A 24,575-nucleotide genomic window follows, 5' to 3' on the forward strand; every position below is an offset into this window, starting at 1 on the left:
GGATATGTGTTCCGTAAGCATAACTTAATACTGTATACATTTTCACAAACAATTGACAAATAAATGAAAACATTGGTATTAGCTTGCACAACACAGAAATCGAGTGTGGGCTAATAATAGGCTGTCCATGAATTATTGGCAATAGTCACAATGACTGCAGGAAACAGGCAAGTGGTTCCACAAAAAGTACAAAGCAAATAATTATTGCTGAACAGGAACAGTTCATAGAACTATCAAACCAACAAGGAATGAGTCATTTTTAAATGGTTTCTTATTAGTTATTTTCCGTAATAGTGTAAGCAAAGAAGTATCATATTTTATATTCGTGGTATTTGGTAAGCCATTATCTGAAATCTGGGTGGTGAGTTGTAAGCTGCATTAATTATTAGGTAATTATTCTACTAGTCTTGTTTTCCACAATTATCTAGGTTGTGTACATACGCTGTTAATTTCTTTGCATATTTTTATTCAACTGTAATAGTTTCCGCTTGATAAAAAAAAAATGGCTCATGCTTTCAGTAAATGCTATGCCTTGCGCACTGGAATGGCTCTTATCTGGAACTGGTTGGTTCCTCACAGTAGTGGTTGCCCACAAGCAGTAGTGCAAGCTGAAAATGTACAAGGCAGAGTCCAAGGGGAAGCCAGTGTCCAAATGAGGGTAACCTGATGAAAGAAAGGGCCCTTTATCACCTATCCTCACAAGAGTTTACTTTTTTATGTAAGCTGGGATGGCTTGTTGACCAGATTGTCATGTCTAAGGTCCGTTTGGTCATGCTATCTTAGTGCAGCTATGTTGTTATAACATCATATTTACCAATGCTGCCTGCATTAATGAGGTAGATAAACTAAATTTCTGGGATGGTTTCTACTGTAAAAGGGTAAAAATAATTCATTGTGGTGGTTAATTCCAACCACCAGCTATAAAACTTAATTAGGCTGCTAAATTTACTTATCATTTATTAGTGTCTTGAAACATAACTGCTCCCACATGTTATTAGTTTTTAAGTGAGTTCTTAAGCCACACCATACTCGTTCGGTAATCTTTTTGTTTTGTTGAACTTTGTTACTATTCTATATCTAATGGGTCTTCTTGCAGTGCATACTTTATGCACACCATCTGGGAATATGCTTGTTGAGCAGTGTTTTGTAAAGTGTTTTTTAGCATAACAATGCAGATGCATGGTGCAGCTTTATACACCGGAAAAAGAAAAGCGAAAACATCAATGCTGTGTTTGTGATGTCTCATGGCCATATTGTCGCATTGTGTCATCAAAAGATAGAACAGCATTTTTGATGCAGCCAGAAAGTTTGCACATTGAACGAGCCAACAAGTATTGCTTAGCCGGGTGCTGAGAGAGACCTAAAAACTAAAGAAAAAAACAGGTGACATTTTGCAGAATATTGATTGGCCACGAGAAGCTTGAGGAGTCTGTCAAGGGATCTCCTCTTGCGATGCATCACTTATTTAGGAATGCAAGTCGGAGTTGGATCTTGCAACCACCGGTACTTGTTGAATCTTTGAAGTTTTGGGAAGCTTTGAAACTTCAGACACAGAATAACTGCTTCAGCACTTCTCTGCGTGTTAGTGTACAGCTCCCTAGATCATAGTTCGCAAAGGGGGCTACACCTTGCTAGCCACTGGCACACAGAAGCACTGCTTACAGGTGGCCTACAGTTATGGTTGCCACATTTTCACCCAGACTTGATCTGGTAACTGGCACCATGGAGGACAATCTCATGCCACTGTTGCCAAGTTGCTCTCTACAATTCAGCCCGAGAGCGTTGTAAGCACTCATTCCTGGATCTTATAAAAATATCCAGGGAGCATGCAGGCATGTGCACTCACTATGTATGTATGACACTGATTATGCCAAATGTTTTTTTTTTTTTTTTCTTCAGCATTTGCTGTCAAAGCAATCTGTCCTCGAAACTTTGTTGATCTCATGAGACATTAATTGAACTGAACATTGGATTTTAAGTGCTCAACTTGGTTTTCCGCGATGGAAAGCTTGTCTGGAGTGATTGATTCCCAAACGGATTTGTTGGAAATGCTGTAAAAAAGCTTTGTTGTAAATTTTTTCGATCTGTGCACGTGCCCGATTTTATGTAGTCCGATGTGGGAAACCATACTGCAAGCACAGTGGTGATTGCATATTGGCAAAAGTGATGTACGGAACACTAATGTTAATCTTACCTACCAGATTGCAATTTGACATTGTGACATTGTGAGCATAAAGCAATCCTCTCTTCAGTTTCCACACTCAAAGCTGTTATTGCACAGGACTGTACTACTTGTCGGCAAAAGTTTTAGTGGACTGAGATTGTGGCTTTATCCAAGAAATTTAAAACGTTGGCTATCTGGTAAAAAAAGCCAAAAAAGCACATCATCGGCAATGCTAAGGGCTCTCTGGAAGGACCGCTATTGATGAGGGTAGCTTTGCTGGTGTATATTTGTAAATTTAACCAGAGAATTTAACTCAATTATTCAGTCCATCTTACTAGCTAAACTTGAAGCAATGAGCTTAGTAGGTCTTGCATTAACCCTTATTAAAAGCTACTTATCTGAAAGGCTGTTTGTATCTCTGATATGCTATCAGATTTCTTGACCATAGACACAGGCTTCCCTCAAGCATCTATGCTTACGCGACTGTTATTCTTGGCTTACGTCAAAGACTTACCTCACCACCTCACTTATTCACAAGCCTTCCTTTACACGAAAGATACCACCATTCTAACCACTGATAGATAATTAAAATCATTAACTAGGAAACTTAGCACTGATATTTATATTGTTCTTTTCTGGTGTCATCATAACTGCCTGTAGATAAATACCTCAAAAACAACTTATACCCCTGTCACACAGGCAGTTGCAATGCCCATTGAGCCGGTGGAGATCGGACTCTATGGGGATCGGCCACAGTCAGTAACATAGAGGTTTTCATTAAGCATTGAGCTCAATAGGCATTGACTCAATGAGGTTCGCAAATGGCCCTTGAAATCTCAAGGCTCAAGGGTCCTCGACAGCAACCCCGCACTCATCATAAGATGAACAAGAAATAAATAAGAAAATGTCAATTTGTATGCATTACAAAATTTTAGGCGACATAAGCAATTTATGAGGTGGTTTTGCGGCAGTGAAAATTATCATTCTGCCAAATGTGTGGTGGTCAGATATGAACAAATCGGCGCTGTTGTTCTGTGGCATTCTACAGCGTTTCGCCTTCATTTGCCTTTGCGCATGCTTAGCGACATCCAACACTAAGAAGAGCCCCAGAGGTACTGCAACGATAGCAACTACGGACGCGCCGAAGGCAACCATCACAAGCTGTGGCAGCTTCGCCGGCGCAAAATGAATGCCTCCAAAATACCTCAAACTAAGTGCGCACCGTTGCAGCCTGTGGGTTGTGCTGAAGTTTGAAGTATTTGCATACTTTCTTCTGAACGAACTTTCAATTAAAAATAGGGCTGTCTCATATACGCCTCATTTTGCCTTGCTCCACTTTTACTCAGTGTTGTTACCCGTGGCACCATCATTCAGCTCAGGCGCTTACTGCTCTGTGGTCATAGAAATTTGCCATTTGGCTGCGGTGCATGTCGATGGCCATTGCCTTTGATTGCCATTTGAAGTTCACTAAACAGTAGCGCACTTAAAAGAAATATATGCATGTGCCATGCGTATACTACTAAAAGGAATGCATGGCGGGAAACATTATGTTGCCTCTGTTTTGCCTTCATTCACAGCCGCATTGCCCACTGTATAACTCTGTTACAACATTTACAAAACCAAGCCATCCATGTCATGACATTTATGCCACACCGTAGCACTGCACTTCCTCTTCTTCATGACCATTGTATGTTGCCATTTTACTCCCTGGTGAAATTCAAACTTTTAATCGTTCTGCCAAGAATCTTTTACCAGTCAATTTATTTAACACTTGCAAGCTTATTAACAAGACGAAAATTCGATTGCCAGCGATGACAGTTACTTACACCCACCAGCGCATACTAATTAAAAAGTAAAATATTTTTCTGCATTGTTGATGTGGAATGAGCTTCCCACTCACAATAAACATTCAACATCTTTGAGTGTTTTATGTCCATACCTGAATTTCTTGCTGATAATTTATAATGTTTAGTATTATGAAAGTGCTTACCCTATTTGTGTTCATATATACTGATTTTTTTTCTTCTGTCATTTTGACCACCTGGTACTTTTTTGTTTGAATTGGAATTCATAAAACTACCGATAGGCGTTCCTGATACAGCCTTCGTGCTCTGGAACCTCCTTCTGTATATTTACTGACATACTGTTTATATGTCCGAATAAAATCTTCCTCTTCTTCTTCCTCTCTGGAGAGAGCGCAAAGTATAAAAATATAATGAGCACACCTGAAACAAAAAAGGCTTTGCTGCACTTGAGGCAGTGATTGGTATGTTTCTAAGATGTGGTCACATGGTGGGCTACACCGATTATGGCAATGTTTTGCTACAAGCCAAACTTCAGTTCGGGTTAGGTGGTTTTCAATGCAAATTAAAATATTGATACGTGGCAAGGTTAGTGCACGAAGGTTAGTCCGGGATGACACAGCACACAAAGCACAGAATCACAGCAGCGTCAACCTTCTAGCACTAAACGTTGCTACCACTTTGTCGTCTTCTGTGTCACTGTTGCTGATCGTTGTCTTCTTTAACGTCCAGCGATGCAGGGCATATATGCAGGAACGAGGTGTGGGGAAGGTGCGACTGCGGCAATAACGGGAAATGTGGCTGGCTCGACAGCAAATAAAACAAATTGGCCGGTCATCTGTGAGGTGTGCCACTCTGCAGGATTGCGACTAACGTAGCGACGTGGGGGAGCTTGGCTAGTCGTTGCAGCAGCCACTACAGGAACAGGATGCGATGGTGGCGAGGGCGGTACGGGGTTGGAGGAAAGACCGACGTTGGCAAGTTCCTGTCTGACAGCAGCCTGTATCATGGCCACGGTGTCAGGCACTGGAGATGGGAATGGTGCAGGAGCTAAGGCCTCGAGTTCTTGTCTGACGATCCGAGTCATTGTTGCGGACTGAGAAGGCTGATGCAGAGGAGCCAGATCATCGCAGGATGATGTGGCTGCCGTGTTCGGAAGGCGCTCAAAGCGATGTACCAGGCGTCATTGTTTTGCCTGCTCGAATCTTGGCAAACTTGAAGTACCGACTCGACGGTAGAGCTATCCATGCAGAAGAGGATGTTGAACGCGTTATCTGCGATGCCCTTGAGGATGTTCCCTACCTTTTCACTTTCCAGCATGGAGCTGTTCGCCTTGCGACACAACCCAAGCACGTCTTGAATGTAGGCCAGGTAGGACTGCGTGGTGGATTGGGCGTGAGACGAAAGTTGTTTTGGCTGCGAGAGCCCGTCCAATGGGCTTCCCGAACAAGTCGTGAAGCTTTTGTTTGCAAATGTCTCAGGTCACCAGCTCGTGCTCGTGATTTTGAAACCACGTGCGAGCGGTTCCCGCCAAATAGAATATCAGATTGGCCAGCATGATGGTCGCGTCCCAATGATTGTTCCTGCTGCATCGCTCGTATTCATCCAGCCAGTCGTCAGCATCTGTCTTGTCTTCGCCATTGAAGATGGGAGGGTGGTGGATTTTTGTGAGGACGAGTGGTTGCGCCGATGTTGTTGCGGTGATAGGAGCTGCCTCAGAGGTCATAGTGGCCGTTGTTGACGTTGTGATCCCAGGTAGGTGACGGCACTGCGCAAATCCAGCTTGCGGCTGCTTAAATGGATTTATGTGTGCACACGGGGATCTTTAGTCACCTCCACCAAGATGATACGTGGCAAGGTTAGTGCACGAAGGTTAGTCTGGGATGACACAGCACACAAAGCACAGAATCACAGCAGCGTCAACCTTCTTCTAGCACTAAATGTTGCTACCACTTTGTCGTCTTCTGTGTCACTGTTGCTGATCGTTGTCTTCTTTAACGTCCAGCGAAGCAGGGCATATATGTCACAATATAAATCTTAATTTCTTGGATATTGGAGTGCTCAATATGTACAGTATGAGGCAAGGTTATTTCATTTCCACAGTAATCTCATGGCACGTTTTAGTCATTGTTCGTGCCCTTTAAATCCCTTACATGGTGGAAAAGCTCTAAGCGATAACCAATCGTTCAAAGACAAAGACATTGTGATCTTGCTACAAACGTCTTGTTCACAATGAATTAAGACCCCTCACAGTTATGCCCGGGGCAGGCTCAGAGTCCTGAAACAGTGTTAGAGCTCAGTCTTGGAGCTAGCGCACTTCTTCTTTCTCTCACACCTCTGCACGTCTTCATCGTCAGCGCATGCTACATTATATATATACGTTTGATGACACGACGTAAGCACTAGGAATATATCGCGGGTAGATTGCCTTCTTTGCAGTTACGTGCATGTGCCATCACCTGAATCCTCCACCATCGATATAGTACCTGACCAGACAGATTTCCATCAAACCCTGGATTTCAAACCCTCTTACATGTTTACGTGGCCTCCTTACTGAAAAGTAGAGCACCTTTGTCGACTTCAAGCAATTAGCTGCCATTTTGTTCAAATGGGGAGGAGCTCATTCTAGGGTGCATGGCTTGAGAAGGGAGCCTGGGCCTTCAAATTTCATCAATCTGCACTTGGACTACTTCTTTACTTTATTTTTCTGCAATTTGTGCACAGTTTATCTGCAATGCAAGGTGTATGCCTTAGGTGTAACGAATGAGAAGGGCAAATTTTATGATCTTTTATTTCTCTCTCCTCTAAGCATAAGATATACAGCTTGCCTGGTGATTTTGTTACTGTTTTTTTGTCTCACATTGTTGGTAGCTCTAGTCATAGCTTCTCGGGCACATGAGTTTGCTTTCTAATTATTATAAAATCACATGAGGTACAGGGAATTATGGAGGGGTGCAATAATTGGAGTCTAATTCGAATTCTTACTGCTTGAACTTTCCATTCCCGAACTCAATATACTCTTATGCTATTCTTTTTTTTCGCAATATGGCGTCATGCTCATTTTTATTTGAAGCCTTTTTTTGGGCTTGGCTTGAGCCTCTCACTTTGGCACTGACAGGCTGCAAGGTGCTGTGTGCTTCCCTTTTGAAGGCTTTTTTTGAACTGCTGTTCAAGACTTCATAGTGTCTTCCAAACGCTGTCCAACCCATTGTTATTCTCCTTGCAATTTCTTTTACATGGTCCATATCTATGGTAACTAGTAGGTCTAGGAAAACAATGTTACGAGGGATGTATGAAAATTATTCCCAAGGGGCATGCGTGCTTATTTGCATTGCTTTTTTCTTCACGGCACCAACAAGGATGACAATGGCCTTGCGCACGCGAGTCTCAAAATAACAAAAGCGATTGCCAAATTTGTCTGGACTTTACTGTCCTATCGAGTTTAGAGTCCTGGCTGCCTTGTCAAGGATCCATAAGGTCACTGAGAAGTCCCCTGGTTCACCCTATTGCAGACAGTGACATAACTCATTGCCTTAACGTAATGCTTTTTAACCCAGTCTAACAAATGCACCTTGATGTCAGAGGGATAACATACCTGATGCATGATCAAAGGGTCACAGGTTCTATTGCACCACCTAACCGTCCATTTTCTCTTTTAAATGACGCCCTCATGTGCGATGTCATCACTCAATCCTTCTTGACCAGTCAAGATCTTCCGCTGAACGAGACCTTTAACGCTGTAGCATTGAAGTCTGTTACAAAGAAGGCATGCATGCACACCCTTCTTCACACGTGACTCAAAGCTGTGTAAATTAACTGAGGCTACATTAAAAGATTATTTGGGTCCACCAGAAATGCGGCTTTAATATTGTGACTTTTGTAAATTTTGAATGAACAGTGTTTGAGAAGAAAAAAGAAGTATGACGGGCATTAGTTTTGGACTCTCATTGTTATGCCTTTATTTATTGTCACATACAGGGTGCACGACACAGGAAGATTGCAGTAAAAGCTGTCATACGTAACAGCATGGCAGATCTGTAGGCCCCGATACACTAAACAGCATTGCAATAGCATTGTTTAATTTCTTACCGCCTAACGTAAGCATTTGTTTCCTTTTTCAGAGTATTGAGTATTACTTCAGCTTTTATTTATTTTTATGGTACATTCATTTTTGGCCCCACCTTAACGCTTAAAATATTTTGGTCCTTCGTCACGATGCTCCACTTTTTACCCTGAGTCACTTTGCAGCACAGTATTAGTAATAAATGAGAGACCGTTAGTGTTCTTCATTGGCTCTTACAACAAGCACTTCCCAATCCACCCTTTGAAATGCCCCTTGTAAACAACCAGCAACAAGCTGGCAAAACACAGCGTCGCACTGCATGATTAACGCTTGTGTGTCTTTTCTGGGGTCATCTCTGTTTAAACCCAAATATTTTGCAATTTTACATGCCTTTTGCACTGCTGTTCATTCATAATTAGTTTAAACAGTGCGAACAAGAAGACAAAGGACAAGGTAAAAGGAAGCCACAGTACAAGCGCTGACTTGTCCTTATCTTCCTTTATCTTGTCCTTTGTCTTCTTGTTCGCGCTGTTTAAATTAATAATGAATGTGTACCAACTCGCCCAACAAAGTATCTTGGTGTTCATTGTGGGGTGTTTGTGTTTTGTTGAATAACTTGAATAACAAATATAACAAATTGAATAACATGTAATACAATAAGTGTAGTTGATATACTGAGTCAACCAACCTGTTGCTGATGAGTTACATTGAATCACCCTGCAACTAGCTGTAGCCAGCCAGCTATCATTTAAACGAGAATCTAAGAATGAGATCTAAAGTAAAATGCAGCCGTCTCAGAGGGGCACTAAAGTTCAGTGTAGGCTGCGAGGCATTGTTGGAAATTGTCAGGGAATACATCTGTTCAGAACATGTGGTAACCACTGACCTGGTTACTCAAAGAGAAAGTGTGTAACAGTTGTACCTTATCAGTGGTCACCTATGATATGGTAACTTGGAATCCAATAAAAAGGCTTCATAGTAAGACGAGGACGTTGCAGCAAGGTAGTGGTAGGGGTAACTTAAGTGACGGGCAGAGAGCAGAATAGGTTAAGTAAACGCGAGTTGATGACATCCTAGTTGGAATCAAGAACACGAAATGGCGTGGGTGAGTCATTTAATCCAGACACAATGGCAAGTGTAGGGGATGGTAGGCAGAAACTCAGATGACTGAATGAGATATTGGGGAATATGCATATGGGGTAAGGTAGCCATACCTAATACAGGGCTGAACCCCTTCGCTTCTGCTGTTCTATCTGCAGGGTACAGCATAACCTTGGTTGCTGGAAAGAATTAGCAATAACTCTCGCTGGAAAGGCTACATGCAAGAAGTTTTTTTTATTTCACTCTCTATAAGACAATAGCAAATATTAAGCAAGTAGCATTTTTCTTGTTCGCGAAGAACCTCGACGCAGTCAGATGTAGTAAGTCCTAAGTGGCACTTCTGACCCAGATCGTTCACTCTTTTTTTTTTTTTTTCAGGGTTTTGTGAACTAAACATTTATGTAATGGTTTCTGTCATTCAGGGTATTCTCCATTAATCCTTATCCTTGACTGTTCTCTATCCAGGTCTCTGAATACTTTCTCTAAGCAAGCAGTGAAGAACACTGGAGAGGTTGTCCTCTTGCCTAAGAACCTTCATTATGGGAATTTGATTACCTTCTTTACCGAGGACTTTGCTTGCTATGGCTTATCTACACCCCAATTCCATAATGCTTGCATGACTGCTGAAGTTTTAACTGAGTTAGATGCTTTCTTGTATTCTATGAATGCTATATATAGGGGTCAGTTATATTTCAAGTATTTCCTGCCACCTTGTTGACAGTGAGTGTTTTCTGTTGTTGAGAATTCTGCTGGAGCCTTTGGCTAGTTGAACTCTTAATATTAAAGTTTTCCTGATTCGATTAATGCGACCTTAGTTAGTGAATACCTTGTGCATAATGGCTAGTAAGCTCATTGTCCCATAATATTTTCAAGTCCTTGACATCTCTTTACTTATGGATTAAGATAATGTAGTGTTCTTACAAGACTCCGGTACCCTCGAGGTCATTAGGAATTACGTATACACAGTGGTAAGTTTTCCTGTAACGATCCTTTCACTTTCCAACAAATTAGCAGTTGCCTGATCCTTCCCAATTGTTTTTCCCCTTTTTATTGCTTCTAAGGTTTTCTTTACCTTTTTGCCTGCTTTTAGGCTGCTGTAGTTCTTTAGAGCATGCTCAGTTCTCTCTAAATACACTTTCTTATGTCAAATATACTTTGTGTGCATTGGTTAGTTATGCTGCTTTTCCAGTTCTGTCCTGTCTTTTGTGTGTGGGGGCTTTCATGCTTTGGTTCGTCTCTTTAGTTTTTCTAATATCCTAAATATCCCACTGCCTGCTTCTACTGCACACTCAGCAGTATTTCTTAAATTATCACCTTCTTAGTTAGTTTTCCAGTATCCTAACTATCCTATCACCTGCTTCTACTGTGTATTCAGCAACCATCAGGGTTCTCCCCCAGAAAATTTTCAGCGGTTGACTTTTGAGGACAGAATTGGGGGAGTGGGGGGGGGGAGTGGCAGAACTAAATAAATGGCAAAACAGCAGACGTCTCAAAAGAAAAGAGAATGACAGCACAGACAGCTGTGCAGCTTTTCTTTTTGGATCCATCTCCATCGTTTGTTGGCTTTGCGCGTCAACGCCTTGCTATTGCTAAAGTGCACTCTGGTTTATGTTGACGTTGCCTGAATATGGGACACTCAGTGGTCCCACACCATGGTGAAAAATGGATCTTTGGGAAAGTATATAAGTAACTGCTGTGCTAGTGGTAGTGTTGTGTGAAAAAGAGGCCGCAGCTTTTTGGAAACATAATAATAAAGTTAGGTAAAAGAAAAAGTGATGGCCACATTTGCGAATGCTGTAAAATCTGGTTACTTTGGCCTGCAAGCAAAATGTTCGAATTATCCGAAAGTTCGAATTATTGAATGGCTGAAAACAGTTTTGCATAACAGCAGTTTTATTTGGTACTTGCAATGTGGTTATCTATATGGTTATGACATGAAAGCTAAGCGACAGTGACGACTTTTCGCTGGTTTGTCAAGCGCTTGGTTTTGCGTACACTGTCCAGAGCGTCAAAGAAGTGCTCCGAAATCGTAAGTTCCACCTCGGCCTTTTTCGCGGTGCAACGCAGTGGCAGAGTGGTGCCTTTTTACTGACAACCCCGTTGTGTTTTGAGGCCGCTTATGTAAGCTGGAGGGAGAAATTTACGTTATTAATGTAAATTTTTCCCTTCAGGTGAATAAAATATATTATTATTATTCACCACACGAGTTATAGTCCGTGCGGTGGAGCATCTTCAGAACGCACCGGTTCCACTGAACATGGCGTAGTCAAAGGGCAGAAGAAGCACGTGTTCGCAGAAAAAAAAAAAGAAAAAAATGGGTAGGTGTTATAACAATGCAAAGCTCTCTCGAAATAAAACTAAAAGGCCAATGACACCTGCTACAGTGTCTGAAACGGCGTGACTCGCCGCATCACAGTCGGAGTCTGAGAGGTGGGTAGTGGTGGGCGGGTGGTTGGAGTGGTGGGCACTCGGCCTGAGAGGTGGGCGGTGAAACCACTGCCACCCACCATGGGGAGAGCCCTGACAATGGTATTTCTGAAAATGTCAGTTATTGCTTCTGCACTGTTGTCATCTTTCTCGGTTAAAGCTGAATGTCTGTTCTGCAGTGAGATCCCGGATTCCTCTACTTTCCCTTTTATCGCTAATTTGTTGATGGGCTTCCTCCTTTCTAATTTCTTCCAGCCTCTCTTTAAATCCAGTCTGATTTGAGACATCATCAGTTCGTTGTCATTGTATCGCACCTTTCTGATGACCTCCACTTCTTGCACAACATTTGGGTTAGGGCACATTATAAGATCTATTTTATTTTTCGTCTCCCCATTTGGGTGATTCCATGTCCACTTCTGCTCCTTCTGTTCGCTAAAGAAGACATTCACAATTTGGAAATTGTTAGTCACTTTCTGGTGGCTATGCTTGTAACTCCCTCCTGCTATTTCCAGGGCCTCCAAATTACATTATTTCAAACTTCACAGGCTTCTTTTCAACATTTGTAGATTGTGCCAGCGCACAACTTTTGCCTTATTTGCAGAGGTCATATCGTTGTTCTTTTTCTTTTCGATGACCCCATAAATATCAAGATACGCTTGTTGTGAGCACTGCTGTCAATAATGAACTGCTTGTTTTTTCTAGTTCTAGTTTCTAGTCTTTCCAAAGGTAGAGCATCTCTTCTCACGCCTGTAATTTCTATTTGCCTACTTCAAGCATGTTCGATTTTTCATCCTCGAATTCTTTCTTTACAACATGGATGTTGGTATGAGTGTACTCAGAACTCGGAGTAAGGTTACAATTTCAAGGTGCAAGTCCCTTAATTTATTCCAGATTTCCCTTTTCATCGATTCTTTGTGCATCATCAGGTCTAGATTGAGTTCTTATAGACTAGAAAAATTCTCTTCCATCCTAGCGCAATCTTTCAGCATGCTTCACGAATTGGAAACCACTTGGCTACTTAGCAATACATGTAGCGGTGACTGAGTAGAAAAATACACAATTATGCATATGCTGTACTTACCTGCAGCAAAAAAAGGCATCGGCACTTAGATGACATTGTGTACCGTGCTTCTGGTACGTTTAGATGCAAGGCTCTAATTACGCAGGATATATCAAGCTTCTCTAGCAAAGTGTCTTTGCTGGGCATAATTGATCTTCACCGGCTGATCTTTCCCTCTGCATTGGTTTGGAGGCTCTTATTCTTTCCTTATTTGTTGTAAGCAAAATTCTGGTTCCTTCTTTGGCATTTATATTTTTCTGATTACTGACATGACAGTTTTGCCTTCTGTATGGATCCAGGGATAACTCTTTGGTTGTTCCAATTATGCTATGCAAATCGCTGATAACATTGCCCTCCTTGTCTTTTATTTTCTATTCCTGGTTTCTGTCTCTGCCTGATTTTCCCTTTAGTACTGCTTTCATGCTTTATTGCTTGTTCAGTCTTCCTTGAGCCGCTTTGCTAGTGCTTATTTATTCATTTCAGCACTTCGTCCTGCTCTGTCATATTTCGTCTTTGAGCCCGCTAGTGCTGCGGTAGTTCTTGATGAGGTTCTTTGCATCCTGGAAGGGCTTGGTTAGGTTTTGCTCTGTGAAACTTGGCTTCTGCTTCAAGCATTCTCTACGAGATTATATCGTTAGGTGGCCATTTGTGGTCCCTGTGCAATATCCTGAAATACTGTAACTATAAATCCCACCTCACTGCTCATTTGTTTGCATGCTTCTGAATAACGTTTTTCTGTTATTTATTTTTTATCTACGCTTGTTTTAGAGTTCGCGGTTCATTGGTCAATGCACCTCACCTTGCATAATATGTCACCCCGTACGGCATGACGCCAGAAAGCGCTTTTATTCTGTATCATTTTTAGCCTTCTGTTTTAGTTTCTATTCCATGTCCACTTCCAGTTTTTGCATTTCTTGAAAGAGGTATGCATCCACAGTTCATAGATTATTTCTTTCTGCAAATTTTGTTATCAGTTTTTTATTGCAATTGCTAAATAAAACCTGTGCCGTAGGTCCAACTTCTGACTCCCAGTTCTTACCCGAGACTTCCCCTGATATTAAACTCTGCCAACAATGCAGTGTGCTCTGTTTGTTCTCTAACAAGTGCAGTTTCTACATCATTACAGAACTTCTCCACCATGTTGTTACTGTGACTAGTAGGTGTTGATGCTAGAGCTTGCAGGTACCGTAATTTCGTGCCTTGTGTTCGGCTTGCTTACAGTGACTACCACCTTTATGGTAGTACTCGAGAACTTGTCAGTGTGGCTTTCTGGGCTTTCTTAGATAAAGGACTCCACACTGTGTTCTTTCATGTATGGCAGGATCCAGTTACAAAGAAAAAAAAGACACCTTTTCCTTCAACAGTGTGTGTACACCTCACCATTTCTCTTTTTAATCTTGCTGAACCGTGCAATATTCTATTCAGTGCCTCGGCAACTCTTTAGAGAGGACAGTGTGGCTTCCCTTATTACATTTGACCTTGCTTTAAACATTGCTGCGTTTAGCTCTTGTCGTGGGCCTGGACTGCCATCGTCCTTCTCAGATTTAGGCGCAGTCTTGTAACTTAGTTTTGCGCAAGTGTCATGTTCATTGTTTAGCAAGTATCACTGAAAGCGACTGTAGCCAATTGTTTTTTTTTTTTTTATTTCTAGTGCAGCAGTGTCAGACCTTCTATTGTAACGTAGCTGTCCCCAAACTGATAGATGTGATTGCCGTAGACTGCGAGAAGCTGTTCTAAAATGCCAGCCCACATTTGCTCTACTCCAGCTTGAACTCGATTAAAAGTGTTGCAGCATTTAGCTACAAACTCTGACAAGGATTCCTCCAGGCCTTAGGGTTCTGAGTGTGAGCTACGAATGAGCAGTGTATGCTTAAGCTGTCCTCAGTGCGGGCTTGCCGCCAGGGGGATAAAACATATCTTAGCGATAGAAGGGTAGAAATAAAAATATATTAATTGAAATGACAAAATACTTGACGGATTACTAACGTTCAATAATGGTGGAAACTACCACCACCCCGTTGAAACAGGAAACTCTTATATACCATCCGTCTGACCATCCGTCCGTCTGTCCGTGATGGTTGAATGCGGGTAGCGGCAAAGCAGCGCTGTACCTGGGCGGCTAGTTTTTGACGGAGCGTAATACTGCTGCTGCAGCTGGCATTTAAGCACACTCTGCTAACAGCTGTTTGGGGTTTTTCGCCCCTCAGCTGAATGGGACAAACAATAAAGGGAAGGAGGAGTGCCTGGAATGCCAGCAGCTGAGAAACATCTGTGCCACTGTCTTAAGAGCACGTTGTTGAGGGTCCTGCCAGAAAGAGCATTTTTCAGGCTGTTGTCATGGCAGCTGGAAGCATTTTGCGTAAAACTTTGTCCACGTGACACGCTTTCCCGACCATGAATCCGATTGCTGGTCTGAGAAAAAGCTAAAACAAAACTCGCCTGTCGGACATCATAAACGTGGTCTGCTGGCCAAGCTAGTTTTCAGTCTGTCCAAGACTGTCAGTCTGGAATGGAAACAAAAGTCTTCGCCTGTTATGATATCGCCAATATTTTATTTCTGGTCATCATTGTGTCAGCAAGAGTATTTGCAATATATGTTTGATTTCTCAGTGTCCGAAGTACTTGTCACAGTGGCGCATCACAAGTATAACATAAAAACACAAAATGTACATCACTTCTCTAACAATGTAAGTCGCACAAGTATCAGTGCTTGCCCTATTTCAAAATTTTTAAGGCCATTATGGCATTAAAGTGCTTTAAAAGGAGTTTGCATAGGTCACTGCTCTTTTGGACATTTAAATCTCTTGCATTGTGTAGCTGATGCAAAATAGTTCACCGCCTTTTTTTTTTTTTTTTGTGAATGTGTGTGCCTTATGAGGCGGCCCTGCAATATCCTATATTCTTTGGTATTTGATGAATTTGGATCTCGTTGGCCAGGTGACACTTTCTTCTCTGCTTTACCAATGAAGTAACGAGGGTAGGATTTGCAGTCTGGGCTTTGCTTACTTTGATGTTGCTTGCACATTTTTTGATGTGCTTTTAATTTTGCAACAAAATTAGAACTTACCTTTCAGTTTAGTAGTATACCAACCCTTTTTCAGTATCCTTTTCAAAATGATCAGTGCAGTTCAGATTCAGATTTTTTTTTTTTCTGGGATATGTTGCTACTCACTTTGTGTGCCAAAACTGAGGATAATTTTTCGTTTATGAGAGATACAGTCAGATTCGGATATTGTAACTGTGACTGAAAATCCTTGTGTCATGCAGAGGATTTTTTCTGTTGTACGTCCGGCAAGCTGTACTCATTCTATGCTTTTCTCTCGTCTTTGCTGGCATGTAAGCGATAAATGCAACATTAGGCTTAGTTTCCCAATTGGTCTTGCAATGGGACACTAATAACAGTGCCAGCTACTGTTTTTGTTTGTTGCAAGGAAAGTTTTATTTCTTGCCTTCCGTTTCCGGGCTCTGTTGGTGTTCGGCCCACTGTAGGTGAGAATTCGCTCAGTTTTTAAAATAGAACATTTGCGCTCCACCGCCTGGTTAAAACTTGTGACATCAAGCGCATTATATTCTTTCAATAGCTGTAAGTAATCGAATGGCAACACGTTCTGGCATCAGCAGTCCGCATACAAAATTTGAAAAAAGGTTCAGTGTTGCAGCACGTGCTTCTGAAAATTGTCTTAGTGGCAGTGCACGCATTTAGCTTTTCTTGAGGGCCTTTTCTAGTGTCCCACCGCGGTGGCTCAGTGGAAGGGCGCTCGACTGCTGAACCCAAGGACGTGAGTTCGATCCTGGCTGAGGTGAACACTTTTCAGTGGAGGTGAAAAGCAAAGCACTCGTATGCTGTGCGATGTCAGTGCACGTTAAAGAACACCAGGTGGTCGAAATACCCGATGCCCTCCACTATGTCATCCATCATAGCTTAAATCGCTTCGGGACATTAAACCCCACAGGCCAAACCAAACCTGTGTCTCTCTCTAGTAACTATTTTTTAAGATAACATGACAGTTTTGAAAACAGGCCGCGTGCAATGGTTTTTATAATTGCGCGGCATGGAAGCTGCAATAAACCAAGAAAGTAAGGAAAGGTGTGGCATCGCATGTATAGCAAATTTCATTCCCGTATTATAATGAACACCAATCAGGTGGCTCTCTACTCCTACAAGACAGTTGTCATGCACACGCACGCATACACGCAACACACGCACACACTCACATACACACACACACAACAGAGAGAGAGACTTTGTTCTTTGTGTATGCTCACCCATTATAATGTGAACTTTCCGGGATGAAGGAAGCAATGTGACAAAGGTCTGCGTTCAGAACAGCAAACAAATTTTGTTGCACAATCTGGTTCTGGCACCGTTGGCTTCACACTGTGCACACATTTATTCACACTGTTGTTAGTGTGACCATGCTGAACCCAATGTTTGTACGCAAACTTGCAAGACACATTGACTGCAGCTGCATTTGCTTTTTGCTTCTGTTTGGGAAATGTGGTCATCTTACATAATTGGTGCATAAGCAAAGGAAGTACTTGATACGGGTTAGTTTTTGGCGGAAATATAATTTGAATTTGAGAAAATTGGCCTTAAAGAGACAGAACGCTGGCTAAAATGTGTCACAATATTATAGTGGAAATGAAAAGATCTTGCCTTATATAGTACAGATTGAATACTGCAGTATCAAGGAAACGAAGCTTTACAATTTTAATTTCGGGTTGAAAATCACATAAACGGAACTGAAGTGACAGAGAAACGCTGTTACTATTGCCGTGGTACCCCACATGACCACGTCTTGCGAAATTGTCACTGATTTTCATAAATGCACACTGTTACTTTTCTTTTTGTCAAGGACTGCTTGTCATGTTTTATTATATTTAGCGCTCTGTCCAGTGCGCCATTAAACGAAAGCTACCCCTCTTTTCGCATTGCCATTTGCATGCTTTCAGATTTTGTCGCTAGATGGCACCACAGCATCTTGAAGGGGACGCTCCTATAGTTCATCCCATTCCATCCATCCATCGTTGTGCAGAGGAGCTGTTGTCCCTCTTCTCCCACCTCCCCCAGAGAGGACTATGGCATCTTCCTTTCTGTGCTCCCACCTACCCAGTTTTTCTTTCTTTTTTGTTGTTTTTTATTGTCTTGTTTGCTCATTCCCCCTTTCACGTTTGACCTGTGCACCAGTTCTTTTGCTGAGCTGTTGAGCTTCATCGTCACCATCATTTCTTGAATGAAGTGGTGGCTGGAGCCCAAAAAACTTTCGACGCGGCATATATTCCTGTACCGTAACAGCCTAAAGTGTGGAAACGAATGGAATCTACTCATACTAAAAATGTGACTATCTGCTGGGTGAAATTCATATTTGTTTTCGGTGTGTTTTCTTTTTTGACCACCAGTGGTCATCGCGGTCGCTGCTCATGGTTCGCAGCACCGGGCTGTATAAAAACGTATACGTGCACCCATTGAAAAATTTTCAGTGAAAATTTTTTGCAGCGTTTCTACCAAAATCGCTACGGAATCAAACATTTTAAATAGGAATCTTTCCAGTGCGCTGAGAAAAATTTGGTGCCTAAATCCAGTGTTCTGTCTCTTTAATAAAAATAATGAAAAAAGAGAATGCACTAGTTACTAGAGCGAGTTAAATGGTCTGGATTAGCATATGTGCCATTTTTGAGCTGTGCTGTTACTTTTTCTCCATATATAATGCTAAAGCGAGAAAAGCAGATAATTGTCACTCCCTCAGCCCCCAAATGTGATTTACTGTGTCAGGTGTGCTGACATCTCTCTGGTAATTTTAATCATGCTAGCCTAACCAGGAATTCATGTCAATGTTAGCCCTTTCACTGCAACGCCAGAGACAACTTTGTCTGCCGCATATGCACACCCCTTGCCAATCACGAGTATACTTGTCCTGACTTTTTACCTCACTCCCTGCCGCTCCCAAAACTACCTGCTTTAAAAAAAATATGATGCAAGCATGTGGTACCATCTATAGAGAGGCCATGTATGTTTATAGGATTTGTAGGGTAAATTTTAAACAACAGATGGAGCACTTGCTTCTACATCCGCGTTACTTCATTTTCATCTCAGCAGAGCAGCCGTGGTGTGCAGCGTGCCACGTGCAGCCGCGCTTTGACAGACGAAAACAGCTCCAGAGAGAATCTGACTATCTGTGTTCTAGCTGTCACATGCCACTGTATGTGGTGCCTTTCTTTGAAGAGTATCACCCTAAGAAAGTTTCCTAAATATCTTCACATCGTAATTATCAGATAAATATTTTGTTAATTAGTTATTATCAATTTCTTTGTATTCAATGCGACTTATTTCTACAGAATAATCCTGAATAAAATGTTTACATTTCCTGCAGAGCTTAGAAGTGCCTTATTAGCATAAAAATTCCATGCAATTAACATACAAAAACTCGGCAGGAAGCGTGCAGCGGTGTGATAAAAGCCCAGCAGTGCAAGGGTCAATTAGTAGCAAATCAGTGATCTGGAACCAGTTGTCTCACCCCACAAAACCGAAGAGACTACTTCAGTGGGAAGTATCAATTCGGATCGCCAGTTATGACTGGATTATGAAGTTATGAATGAATAGATTATGGAAGTTATGACTAAAAGTTATGACTGGAGTTTGACTCCTGAGGCAGCTTGCTACTTCGCAGATTCTGGAGGCACTCTACACCACCAATTTTAATTAGTCATAAGCCAATATAATAAAGGTGAGGCACGTAAGTGGCTTTTATTTGTGGTAAAAGTCTTTCAACAAGGCACTCGTGTGTGCCGTTGGAATGACCGCATGTCCTCTGCGGGGGCGGGGTTGGCTGCAGGCGTTCCTGAAGGGGGAGACGCAGATAGCGGCGGACGAGGCCTTCCAGAACGCGGTGCACAACTACGTGGAGGTGTTCCTCAGGAGTGAGCGGGTGCAGCGCATGGTTGCCAGCGGGGCCTGCTCGGCGCACGACTTCCGCGAGGTCTTCCGCGCCAACGTCGACAAGCGCGTGCGCAGCCTGCCCGAGATGGACGGCCTCTCCAAGGAGACCGTCCTCGGTTCCTGGATGACCAAGTTTGACGCCATCTTTCGCGGGGACGAGGACACCCGCAGTCGGACGCAGCAGGGCCGGGGCGGCGCCGGCGCGCTGCTGCCCCATGGCCTGGCCTCGGAGCTGCTGCTCTCCAAGGAGCAGCTCTACGAGATGTTCCAAGGGGTGCTCAACATCAAGAAGTTCGAACATCAGCTGCTCTACAACGCCCTCCAGGTGGGCCTCTTTTCTTATATTCAGCATTGTTACTCAGCAAGGCACCTGTGAACTGCGCGATGTCAGTGTGTGTTAAAGAAGCCCAGGTGGTTGAAATTATCCGGAGACCTCCACTGTGGCATCCCTCATAGCCTTGAGTCATTCTGGGACGTTAAACTCCGTAAACCAACAGACAGTCTCTCTTTTGTGTGGGAACATGATGCCAGTTTCCAGGCAGCATAGAAGGAAGTGAGAGTAAGTGTTGAAAGGTCATCATGACCCCTACACTGCAGCTGGCAATTTCAGCATTGAACAGTGTCATTCTGTGTGGAACATGCATGTTTCCAACGGACTGAAGGTCGTGCAGTTGTACGCCTATATTCATGTGTGCATGTTACATTGCTGCTGTATTGTCGTTCCTTTTATACTCAACTGCCTTCTTTGAGTGTAGTCTTATATGGCATTGTAAAGCCCAGATGGGGGCTTTAAGCAGAACTCTCTTTTTTTCTTAAAGGAGTAAACCGGGTTACGTTTGTGGTATTCATTACACCGTGCAGTTCATGCTCTTTTGGTGGTTCATTACAGTTGGACTCGGCAGATGAACAAGCAGCTGCCATTCGTCGGGAACTGGACGGTCGAGTGCAGAAAGTGAACGAAATGGAAAAGGTTCGATTGTGTTCCTTTTGTAGTTTTGATTATCGGCCTGTAAAGTCAGTAATTTCGTGGAATTCGTAGATGCGCTGATAGTCATCCCATGCGCTGCCAATATACCGTGTGTACTTGTAGGTCAGAAGTGCAGCACCCAATTGCATCTGTGCCACGATGCACTCCAGAACTGGCTGTGAGCCCGAATGGCAATGATCAATCCTCTTGGTTTTGACAGATACCATGTACAGAAGCAAAACGGGTGAAGCTGCAGCTCGCATGGGCTGCACTACAGCATCTCATACCCTCAGTCGCTTTGGAACGTTAAGCCCCTTGAACCAAACTAAACCTATATTACTGCAGTCGAGTCTGTATGTATCTGCCTTCAGTATTTTGAATCACTGGATAAACCAAACACACAGGTGATTCCCTAAAAAAATTCTGCAAAAAGTGTCGAGACAGTTGAGTTTCATATTGAGCCCAGTTTCTCCAGTTATTCAAATATTGAACGACTCACTGCACCCTTACAATTGGTGCTTCTCCTAACGTCGCTCTTGTAGCACTTTTTGTGCACAGAGGTGGGTCAGCTATGTCGCCGTGGGCAGCTTCTGGCAGCAAGAGCTTGACAAGGCGAAAGTGGTGTATGCCTCAGGGTGACCTTTGCTATTGCCTAACAAGCCTAATGAACTAAAGCCTATTCGGGGGCCAGTGCCCTTTTCTGCCAAAGGCATTGCCAAAACCAGCTGCGCCTTTACTTTAATGTACATATTGTTACGGTCGGGTCTGAGCACAAAGGACTGGGGCAAAGCTGGGCGGCGATCTCCACGGGCTCTCGGCCGATAGACCCGGCGTATGGTTGGCTTTGACGGTGCAAGGCGAGGATGGGGATACCCTGCACCTCCACCAAATGTTACGTGGTGGCATGACAAGCGGTGGAACACGGCGACACAACAGAAACAGAACGACGTGATGACATGACGATGAAATATGCTTTAATGGCTGGCGGGCCTGGCGCGAGCGCTCCGCTCCGCGCCACTGCCCGCTTCGTCATCTTCGTAGCAATATTATGCTTATAAATTAAACATCTCATTGTTTAGTTCTTTGGCTTTGCAGCAGAGCAGGTTAGACTGGCAGATAAGCTTACCTATTTCTGTTGTGTATACCCTTGTCGATGTGTTCATTCAATTTCTCAGTTTATGTTCCCTCAAAATCCCAGGTAGAGAAAATTTCTCGTGCAGCAGCTCTATTAACCTCCAGGTATTAAACCGGAGAGAAATAGTGCAACTGTAGAAATCATTTTTAGCGCCTGTGACGTTTCCAGGTAACGCTATTTCCTGGCTATATAAAGTGCACTACTTCTCAATCAGCCAAGGCATCTGGCAGCAGCCTGATGCTGTGAGGTGTATGTATATTTGGCGTTGCATCACAGTGGATGGGTGGTGTGCTGGTCCTGTAGATCGTGTACAGTAGAACCTCGTTGATATGTTTCCAGTTCACATGTTTTGCCATTTCGTGCACTCAAAATCACGGGCACTAAAAACATCCCCTCTTGGATAGCACAATTTTCCGGTTTCCATGTTCAAAGTTTTGTCAAAATGTGGCCGTGTAATATGTGCGGAGATTAACCGGACATATGCTGACGTGCGAGGGGACCGAACTTGGGAACTGGCAATATGAAGAACTAAACACCAGCATTCATCCGCTATGACCGCTTTCATCAGTGCCTAGGTGCAAAGGGGCGAAGCATCAAAGAATGCCGAGTCGACATATGAGGCGTCCGTTTGCTCTGATGAAGCATGCGTGCGAGGCTGTTCATGTCTTTCACATGTTGACTTGTCCTCGTCTTCAGCGCCATTTTCACTGAACCGTCTGGTCGGATGCACAGAACCGCAAGCTGATGCCCAAGTTTGTGCTGAAAGAAATGGAGAGCTTGCATATTGAAGAGTTGCGGTCGTCCATCAACCAGCTTATGCTCAACCTGGAGAGTCTGCCTGTCTCCAAGGGCAGTGCTGAGAGCAAGTATGGCCTCCAGAAGCTCAAGCGCTACAACCACAGGTGGGTTGTTATCCACTTTCCAATTGTTGTTTTTTATTGCGTAAGCAATACTGCGGCAAGTTTCGAGCTGTCCCATATACCCGGCGAACACCACACTTGACTTTGAGCCACAGCTGTGTCAACACCGGAACCGCGCCGTAAGGGAAGGGAGGAAGAGGGGAGTGTTAGCATTAAAACAAAAGTTGACGCACAGCTCTCTCCCATTTTCTCGCACTTCGCACTCCTGGCGTTTTCTGGATCGCACTCTCTCAGCGCTTGCGATGCAAGCAAGGTCCGATGTTGCATGCGCGCCTCGTAATCCAGGCACGTGTGCCAAAGCGATGGTCGGGACGCACCACTCAGGGTCCAAGGGGCGGACGGCCGCCGCCCAGGGTAAGGAATTGCGGAGTAATAAAATACGCAATAAAAGACGATCGCTAACAGGAGAGAAAGTGGAAAGAGACAAATAGGAGTTTGCGTCAGGGTAAATCAGTTGCTATGCAGTCTTACAAGGAGAAGCATCGGCGATGCTACACTACATGCCGAACTTTAAGCGCAATATTGCAGTATTGCTTGCGCAGCTTACTAGGTTTAAGCAAAGCTAAACTACTGCCAATTTGTTTTTCTCTGTAGCTTGTGTGAATTTGTTGCTTTCATTTTTTACTCTCTCTGCAACATTCTCTGTACTTATATGAGAGCCCTAGACAATCCCTGCGATTGGTTGAGTCCTTACCTGTACAGGGATAGGCAGGTGTACATCAGAAATGGAATGTACTGGCAAGTTAGAGCCCTAAAGGTTCCCCATCAACAAAGGCGACCTAGTGTGTTTATCGTGCTGAACAGCATATGCTGATCAGGCGTTGCTTTCTGCCTGCACTAAGCTGCTGCATCAGCTGTTGCCAAGTGCATCTCACTGTTTGTCAAGTGTGAAATGTCGCATTAATTGTCGCCATAATCTCTCCTTTCTTTTGGCGTACAATGATGACACTACAGTCGGCAAAGGTAACGCTTGGATTCTCCTCTTTTTTGGCATGGTGCATGATGTTGTTCATTGACTTGCAGCAGACGGTGTCTTCCGAGCATTTGTGTGCCATGGGCGACAACGTTTTCTCCGTTTACATACAGAAGCATGCTTGCTTGCCAGTGTCTCAGCTAGCAGTAGAGTCTTCTCAGGTTGCTTTTTTAGTAGGAAGCTTCTGCATTATGCTTCTTAACAATAAGCTTTTCATGTTACGGTTGATTCGTAACACTTTTTTTTCTCACGTTGAAGTTATGCTAATCACCCGTCAATTAGCATGTTTTGCAGATCCAGTATTTTTTGAAAGAGAACTGGCATTACCTTCTCTTCTAAGCTGTGATTTTGAATAACATAAGCCTGTTATTTCTTTTATTTAAAAACTCTGTCTTCTTTAAATGCAGCCTAACGGTTCATTGCGATGCATTTGTTGTCTTATTTGTATCATATTTTTTAAATTTATTTTTTCTTGGAATTTGCCTGGACTGATGGATGCTACGTGGCTTCTAGGGCTCCCTGTAGCTCCCTTCTGGTGTACTTCAAAGTGGTAGCAATCTGAACACACTTACCTGTAGGAGTTCCTCCCAGTTCTCAAACTCCCTTCTTCCCAACTCACAAGGATAAGCGTAACACTGCACCGTTTCTTGGGTTTGTCCTCGGCAAAGCAGACCAAACCAGTAGAAAACGGCCTGCTCGCATCTGTGGCGGTGTCTGCACCTCAAAACGTTTCTTTTTTAGTGATGCACTAGTAATCTGATTTACGAATTTATTTCAAGTTGACGCTCTCAAATACATGGTCTTCTCACCTGGTAAAGAATATTTGGTATTAAGTTACATGTCAGAACAGAGGGCGCCTAAAAGCACCTAATTTTTTTTCATCTGTTGTTTCCTGAGAAGGTTCAGTGGGAGTCTGACCTCACGGGAATGTTTGTGGAAAATTTCTCCTTTGCATGCGTAAGTTGCTTCATTAAGTGCAAGGGGTGAGAGTAGAAGGAATAAGGTCGTCAGTGGCACTCTTTGGAT

The 24,575-nt window shown here is 43.2% G+C and overlaps 1 protein-coding gene across 7 annotated transcripts in view; it reads left to right on the forward strand.

Moving 5' to 3' along the window:
• Cadps (calcium-dependent secretion activator 1) overlaps positions 1 to 24,575 on the forward strand; it is a 130,908-nt gene that overhangs the window by 3,748 nt on the left and 102,585 nt on the right. For all 7 annotated transcript variants that reach the window (XM_084578598.1, XM_084578592.1, XM_084578593.1 and 4 more), the window contains exons 2-4: positions 19,451 to 19,879; positions 20,444 to 20,524; positions 22,389 to 22,558. In XM_084578598.1, coding sequence (XP_084434724.1) covers positions 19,451 to 19,879; positions 20,444 to 20,524; positions 22,389 to 22,558 — 680 coding nt within the window. The remainder of the gene's footprint in view (positions 1 to 19,450; positions 19,880 to 20,443; positions 20,525 to 22,388; positions 22,559 to 24,575) is intronic.

Source organism: Amblyomma maculatum, chromosome 9 (genome assembly GCF_055883805.1).
Source record: "Amblyomma maculatum isolate TAMU_Amacu chromosome 9, ASM5588380v1, whole genome shotgun sequence".
Taxonomy (NCBI): Eukaryota; Metazoa; Arthropoda; class Arachnida; order Ixodida; family Ixodidae; genus Amblyomma; species Amblyomma maculatum.